Raw genomic sequence first — 7,818 nt, 5'->3', positions numbered from 1 at the left:
GTCCTGTCTCCAATCAGTCTGTCTGAAATGATATAATGGAATTTGTATTTTACAGATATTACAGAGCTGAACAGTACTACAAGATAAACTGAACTGATTGTAATGATCACATGTGTTATTGCCATCACATAGTGTGTTATCTTGGGTTCCCAATGGTCTAAATGTTTTTGAGAGTTCCACCTGGAAAAATATATATTCATATTCAATCCAATAACAGCCGGCTTCCAGGAACACGTACTGGTTAAACTTTTTGCAAATACATGGCAGTTTTGATGACTCAGGAGACCTAATGGAACATGTCCTAAGGCACATTTCAGTCTGGCGGATCATGGTCAGTCACTTTCATTTATTCAGCTGAAGCTCAGGCACAGAGCCTGTGTGGTTGTGCTCTCTAACAGCTCACTCTGAGAGTTCCTCTTTTCATCAGCAGCAGCTTCTCTTCGTGTCCTGGGTTGGCGCCTCCTCCAGGTTGGCACGATCTGATTCTGTGAAGACAAACATTTTTCTGTTTGTATACCCTCAATGTTTTCATCATCAAAATCTTGTGAGGAGTTGAGTCTTTACTTACTGATACTAGCTCCACGTCCGATGCTAGCAGGGACTCCATTCTCCATGTCCTCCAGTATACACTTCTCAAAGGCCAAAGCTGCCACCCTGAAGAAGAATCCCTGCACGTTCTCACCTGAAAATAAGAAGTAAACAGTTTCTTACAGTGGCTTTCTGGATTGTCCAGAATCATATTTATGTTGAGAGCTCTTGGATTGACCTGTTTTAGCTGAAACAGCCCAAAACTCTGCGTGCATTTCTGTTGCTATCCTGAGGGCATCTTTTTCTGTCCTCTGTCTTTCCTCTGAGGGCTTAAGAAGCAGACAGTTGGGTAGTAAAAGAAAATTGTGCACGTGAAAATATACATGAATGTAAGATAAGTAATATACTCACCAGCAGGTCACTCTTTGTGCCAACCAAGAAGATGAAACAGGAGTCAGGCTCATTTTCTCTCATGGCCTCCTCCAACCATTGGCTATGAAAATGAAAAAAATCTTACATTATCTGACAGTGCAACACACACTCCTGAAGTTAATTTTAGAATATTTGGATTTTTCCATTTATATACAAATTAATTCATTATTAATATATTAATTATTATTATTAATTGATAAAAAGGTTTTCTATAGATGATATTGACATTCAGTCTGATTAAAATGCAATGGGCACATGGAGTTATACAAGATTAATAGAGTTATACAAGATATCGCACCTAGACATCTTAAAAGATTTAGTTTACTGCCTCTTTACTGTAAGTAGCTAGATAACTACATTACAGCGTGGCAGCTGTTGTTTGTTTGTTGATGTGCAGTGTCAGCAGACTGTGACTAGGAAACGTTGTATGTAAGGACAGGTTGTTCTGTAACTGAGGTTTTTTGGTCACTTGGGTGCAGCAGAAACAAGCTGTAAACACTGACTGAATGTTATCTATCACCTTGTTGATCAGAATGATCAAACTATAAAGATGATAGTGCTGTTGCAGTTTGTAGTTTGGTAGTGTAACGTAGATTCAACATGGTGATCCCACAGTGCTAGAATATTAAATAAATGTAGACTTTCCACAACTGTACAATGATAATGTTAGTAGTAGACCTACCGTGTATGATCAAGGGACTTAATGTCTGCCATGTCAAAGACTGTGATAATGACTGGAAAAGATGAACAAGACAAATAATAAAATGGGCTCACAGAGCATAAAACATATAACCATATTTTTAAAGGGTCATTACAACACCTTCTCACCCTGAGCTCCTCTGTAGTATGCAGACGCAATGCACTTGAATTTTTCCTGTCCAGCTGTATCCCATCTGTTAAAATGAAGTAAACATGACTGTCAAAAACACACGCTACTCTAAAGTTACATGTATGCAGGATAACTTATTTAAAATCAATCTACTCACATCTGAAGAGAGAAAGGTACTCCAGATATCTCAAACCTCTCGATCTCAAAGTCCACACCTATGGTGGCCTTGTAGTCTCTTTCAAATACATCTTTACAAAACCTAAAAAACAGCATGAGCTTTTCAGGTTACAAATTCAGACTTACTGCAACAGATAAAAATGTCTACATAAATATCTTAGCATACATTATATTTTATTATGATTTTATGTTGTTACAGTGGATTACAGTATTATGACCTATATCAGGTTTTCCAACCTTAGGGTCAAGACCCTTGAAACAACTCACAAGATAAATCTTATTGTTTGCAAGATGATTAGCTTGATATGAAAGCAGAAGAAGCGCTGTGACTGTGCTCGTACAGAGACTCACTCGTAGCACCTCGCTCTGAATTCAATGTGGCGATTTCATTGGCTAGATAGAATCACATGGGTAGTATGACTCTCACACGATTGGTTGCACAGTGCTTGCACAGTGCAGTGCTTGGATAGGTTACGGAATGAAATAGACGCGCCTGTCAAAAAAAAAAAAAAATTCTACAATTAATCTCGGGTCCGGATGATATGGCGATCCGGTCCGGATCCGGACCCCGGTCCGCGGGTTGGGAACCCCGGACCTATAGACTTATGTAACCTGTAATGAAGGGTTGCGGGTGACTTAGGCTATAATAAGGGATCATAATGATGCCAAATGATCCTGGTTATATAGGTTATGTCTTAATTTTATACTTATTGATAAGGTACCTGTTAATGAGGCAGGTCTTCCCCACATTAAGATCTCCAACAACCACCACTTTTGACATTTTTTGTCGGTCCCACCTTCAAAAGAAGATTTTTTTTTTTTTTTACATCAGTGAAATGTAAATATTCTGATGTGACATTAATGATGCATCAACCCAATAGTGGGAGACTCACGGCTGATGTCTGGCAGCTCTGTCTTTACAGGCTGCTTTAGCCTGACTGTCCCAGTCTTTCTTTAGATGTAGAGAGGCCACAGGCGTGTAGCACTGAAAAGAACAAGACCATGCAGTACTGACATTTATTCTGAACAAAAGACAGTGACTACTAAACTCTCTTAAAAGCTAAAAAAACAAGAAACTAAGACAGAATTTCTGATTATATACTGTATGCAAAACCATTTTAGACATTGAATCAAAGTTATTGTAGAACTATCCTGATACTGGCATGTGGATTGGGCTGAACCACCAGCAGGATTCTCACATTCATTCACATCAGACATTATAGATTCCTGTCCAGATAAAGTGCCGGATTATTTGAGAGAAGAAGGCATTCAGAGGGCAGAAGGACATGTTGACTCTGATCGGGTAGCTGACTGTAACAGCCCATAATTACCCAGAGTGCTGCGATCTGACACTGATTTAACTATCTGAGAATGTTAGGTAGAAGTCACACGTTTCCAATAAATGTAGCATGCTCTAGACTGGCGCTCCTTCCATTTTACACACAGCCATCTCACAGTAAAGACAGGGGGTTTTCCTGGACCTGGTTTAAAGTGGAGCAAAACAAAAATAGGGTGTACCTTTGGAAATTCACAGATGACCCTGTCTCTGCTGATGGGTGGTGGGAACGGCATCATCTCATTCCTCTTATCCTGCATGATAACCTGTGAGGGAATGTGTAACAGGACAGGAGTTAGTTTCATCTAATTCAGTCTAATACCAAGCACTCCTTCAGCATGTGTGTTTTACTAAGGTCACATGTTATCTGAAGCAAATACAGCGCTCAGAGCAGAATTCTGATTTTCATCACCATCCACATACAGCATGTACAATGACAGACAGACAAAGATGGCTACTAGTGTTCATTAGTGACATCTGTCAGTGTCAGTGTTTAGGACTGGTTGGCTCATTCAAAAACGCGTATTTAGTTTTAGAGGATGCTCGTGCGGCTGCTGCACTGTAAAGTTAGCTGATAAAAGACCGGAAGTAAGGTGGCTTTGCCTTTTAAAATAAAAGCAAAGAAACGTCAAATAAAAACAATGTGAGAATATATTCACACCCTTTACGTACATTTCTTATTTATCATTTATATTTTGCATTTTTATGTGCTCCCCCTGTCGCCAAAGCTACACTATGGCAGCTTACACAGTAAGAAAGAAAAGCGGTTTTAGTTTGAAGGCTTGGAGCGGAATAGCTGTCACGTTGTGTTGACTGTAGCGTGACACTGACCGCAGATAGCACAACCAACACCGCTGCCTATTATTTCACGGCCTGTTCTGTTTAAAATGGCGCTCTGTTACTCCGAGTTTCTACCCACTACAGCCTGTGAACGGCGGGTACTCACCACAGACGAAATGGCGTTAAATATCGCCTCAGTTACTCTGGCTGTGTCGCCTGCTGCAGTTACAAGTCCGGACACTGTTTGATGAGGAGCTCGTTTCCATGACAACCATACCCCTGTCTGTGTCACGTGATAATTGGACTGTACGTGGGGGGCGTCACAGGGTCCCATAAAATACATATTAAATGATGATACATAGATTTATTTTAGCTGTTTGTGATCACAAGCGACCTATTCACTACAATAATTAGACTATTAATGTGCATTAATGCAATCATTACAGTATTGCACAAAACATGATAAACATGAAGCAGCAGCTGCTAACTTCTGTATTTCTGCTTACTATATCAGGCCTATACAAGGTCATATTTGAAAATAAAAGTAGTCCACTTGCTCCATCTTGTGGTGTGAGTATCTTTCTCTAAAATGTATAAAACAAAAGCAAAAAAGTTAGTAGTCCTGTTAAAAATCCTCAGTGAAATTAAGCATTTTATTTTTTATGTTAACAATCTGACTTTGAGTTATAAGAGTAATAAGAGTTTTCCAAAATTACTTCCACCATTTATTTCGGCGTTTCTAATTTTAAATTATTTCCAACCTTAACAAGTTAATGTTTATTTTCACGTTTTCTTTTTGTCAGTGAATAAGATGTCGTTTGTAAAATATATAGAATGGTATAAATTGTAAAAAAAAAAAAAAAAAACATATTTGTTCATATGATAACAAAGTGTGAGGAATCTAGGATAGGTAGAAGACAGGTGTTTATCTGCCCTTCAGTTTAGTGAAAATAACGGAGCAACGGCATACAGTACCTCATTTAATTAATACTCATAATTACACCTGTTTAAGTTGTACTTGAACGTACCTCGGGTCACGTGTCGGCTGGGCGTTCCACCGGGCGAACTGCGCCATTAAGTTATCTCGTGCGCGTGTCGAGGAAATTTACCGTGAAGAAGCGGATAAACTTTGTCTGAACGGGTTGTAGTCGGTGCATTTTAGTATAAATTAGCAGTAAGTTGTGTTAAGAGAAATTTTCGTGAGTTTGACATCGGGACATCTCCAGAATTTGGGAAAGAAGACGACACAGGTAAGACGCTAGCTGCTGAACGTAGCTAATATTAATGCATCATGCTAGCTAACTGACAGCATGGCGGCTAACCTACGGTAAGTTTTAAAGTGTCCGCCACACTGTTAGAAGAACTTGACCTATAACTATCTAATTTAGTGGGCTCTGAAAGTGGTTGTTATTAATCTGTTTCAATTGTTGAAAATTTAATTAGCCCCCCCCCCCCATTAATGTGTGTGTGCGTGTGTTTGTTGCGCGTGTCTTTCTAACTCGCACGTGATAGGTATTCATGCTGTAAATCAGTGTTTCCCAACCTTTTTTGGCTTGAGTACCCCCTGAGCCTTCTTGTCACTTCAGGAGTACCCCTCACACATATATGCGTTGAAAATTTCAAAAAAATAGAGCATAACACAGCGGTTATAGATGAAAATCATTTTATTTAATCTTCTTAAACTGAACATAAACTTGTCAGGCTCTCTCTCCTTCTTTTTTAGCAACAACTTAATGCAACATAAGAATAAAGAATATGTTTTCTTGGAATAAAAATAATTGGCCAAAATAGCTTGAATACTAAATCAAAATAACCTTCAAAATACAGCAGGTAACATTTCTCTCTCTCTTTCTCTCTCTCTCTCTCTCTCTCTCAGTTTTTGTAACGCCTTCAAAAAAAAAAAAAAATCTCCCCATGCGCTGCGTACCCCCTGCAGTACCTCCGCGTACCCCTAGGGGTAGCATAACCTAGTGCTCTCTATACGTTCTGCTGTGAAACTCTAATTATGTAAATGCACTGTGGGTTAACAAAAAAAGACCACTAACCTTTTTGATTACAGTTAGAGTACAGAAAATGTTAAAGATATGCGTTGGCCGGGAATCGAACCCGGGTCAACTGCTTGGAAGGCAGCTATGCTAACCACTATACCACCAACGCTTGTATACAGTGTCATGCATGACCCTTTAAATCATTGCATCATTCAAGGGGCCATTAGAGTTTCAGGTCACCAGCTGAAGGTGAAGTAACGCACTATATACATCCGGAAAGGTCCCCGGTTCGAAACCGGGCGGAAACAGCTGTTTGTCTTTAGTCAGTGAATGTGACAACTGTCACTCCAACACACGTGTTCTTGTTCACCAGCTTACAGTTAAAGGTCTTTAGATAAAGTCAATTATACATCAAAACGTCGATGTAACGGCATGTAACGATACATTCAACCCACGACTTGATTCGAGTCAGGATTTTTTGTTCCCGATACGATTTTTTCATGATTTTTTAAAAATCTAAATAAGCTACAGACAAATTATGACCAAATAAAGTTATTAAAATACCCCATTTTCTGTGAAAAGCTGTTTGATGGTGCGCTTTCCACATCAGCTGTGAATGGACTACTATAGAGAAAATGCCAGCAGCGACCTGCTCTTTCATTGTTTGGCTGTGCGGAAAATGGCAAAAGTTTTCCTGCAGTCTGAGGACTCAGAGCAACCTCACCCATATCTCTGAGGTCACCAAGGTAGGCCAAGCCAGGTGTGGATGAGATTTCCCTTGAGATGCTGAAGGCTTTGGACATTGTCGGCCTGTTGGATACAGTACCTGTGGAGTGGCAGATTAGGATGGTGTGCTCGGATTATTGAGGTATCACACTGTTCAGCCTCCCTGGGGAAGTTTATTCCAGGGTGTCTGAAAGTTGGTTCATTCAGATTCAGATTCAGGAGGAGCAACGCAAATTTCGTCCTGGCCGTGGAACAGTGAACCGGCCCTTCACCCTTGCTGGGGCAGTTATGGGAGTTTGGCCATCCAATCTACATGTGCTCTGCAGATTTGGAAAAGGCCTGCAACTGTGCCCCCTGGGGGTGGTCCACATACACTGTGGTGGGGGGTTGTTTATTCACAATAGGCATGTTTCAGTTCACCAGCTTATGGTCAAAGGTCTTTAGGTGAAGTCAATTTTACTACAGACATCCTACATACATCCATGTGTTGATCATAGAGGGTAGCTTTGTAGAACCTCTCTCAGAGGTTGCGTTTTTCAGGAGTTTCCGTAGTGTAGTGGTTATCACGTTCGCCTAACACGCGAAAGGTCCCCGGTTCGAAACCGGGCGGAAACAAATGTATCTTTTGAATGTGACAACAGTCTCTCCGACACATATTCTTGTTGTAAGGACACAGATGTGATAAAATAAGAGTCTGCATAGACTGTAGATTCAGCAGCTCAAGGTACAACACAAACAGTGCTGTTTCTGTTGAAGAGTGACTCTTTCTCACATACCCTGTTGTGGGGGGTTGTCTGCGCCCCATTGGAGGGGGATGGGTAAGAGCTGTGCGAGTCCTTTGTTTTTGCATACAATGCATGCAATGTTTTAATGTCTGTGGTGTGGGTACATTGTATTAGGTGCTGTGGAGGATTGATTCTTTAACAGTTTCCGTAGTGTAGTGGTTATCACGTTCGCCTAACACGCGAAAGGTCCCCGGTTCGAAACCGGGCGGAAACATTAATATACATTTTTAGTGTGAT

The 7,818-nt window shown here is 40.4% G+C and overlaps 2 protein-coding genes and 3 non-coding genes across 6 annotated transcripts in view; 3 read left to right on the top strand and 2 right to left on the bottom strand.

The window, feature by feature from the left end:
• Positions 1–326: 326 nt before the first annotated feature.
• On the bottom strand, positions 327–5,219 carry rab36 (RAB36, member RAS oncogene family). 2 transcript variants are annotated; one of them, XM_027283758.1, is made up of 11 exons: positions 5,111–5,219; positions 3,485–3,568; positions 2,860–2,951; positions 2,689–2,763; positions 1,947–2,048; positions 1,789–1,853; positions 1,643–1,694; positions 940–1,021; positions 767–857; positions 569–682; positions 327–485 (listed from the first exon to the last, which is right to left on the bottom strand). In XM_027283758.1, the coding sequence occupies exons 2-11, from the start codon at positions 3,560–3,562 to the stop codon at positions 424–426; spliced, it is 813 nt and encodes a 270-aa protein (XP_027139559.1). In that variant the 5' UTR covers positions 3,563–3,568; positions 5,111–5,219; the 3' UTR covers positions 327–423. The 2 variants fall into 2 exon arrangements, with proteins under 2 accessions (XP_027139559.1, XP_010745278.2); XM_010746976.3 differs by lacking the exon at positions 5,111–5,219 and adding an exon at positions 4,249–4,431.
• Positions 5,220–5,238: 19 nt separating this feature from the next.
• The window catches only part of pdca (phosducin a), a 65,781-nt gene continuing 63,201 nt past the window's right edge, over positions 5,239–7,818 (top strand). The window contains exon 1 of the mRNA XM_027283760.1: positions 5,239–5,332. The gene's annotated coding sequence lies outside the window, so the exon portion shown is untranslated. The remainder of the gene's footprint in view (positions 5,333–7,818) is intronic.
• trnag-ucc (transfer RNA glycine (anticodon UCC)) lies at positions 6,168–6,239 on the bottom strand. Its single transcript has one exon. It is a non-coding gene; the product is annotated as a tRNA-Gly (tRNA).
• On the top strand, positions 7,339–7,411 carry trnav-aac (transfer RNA valine (anticodon AAC)). The gene has a single exon. It is a non-coding gene; the product is annotated as a tRNA-Val (tRNA).
• On the top strand, positions 7,723–7,795 carry trnav-aac (transfer RNA valine (anticodon AAC)). The gene has a single exon. It is a non-coding gene; the product is annotated as a tRNA-Val (tRNA).

This window comes from Larimichthys crocea, chromosome X (genome assembly GCF_000972845.2).
Source record: "Larimichthys crocea isolate SSNF chromosome X, L_crocea_2.0, whole genome shotgun sequence".
Lineage (NCBI taxonomy): Eukaryota > Metazoa > Chordata > Actinopteri > Sciaenidae > Larimichthys > Larimichthys crocea.
Note: the sequence above shows the minus strand (reverse complement) of the source record. Positions and strands in the feature narration are given on the sequence as shown.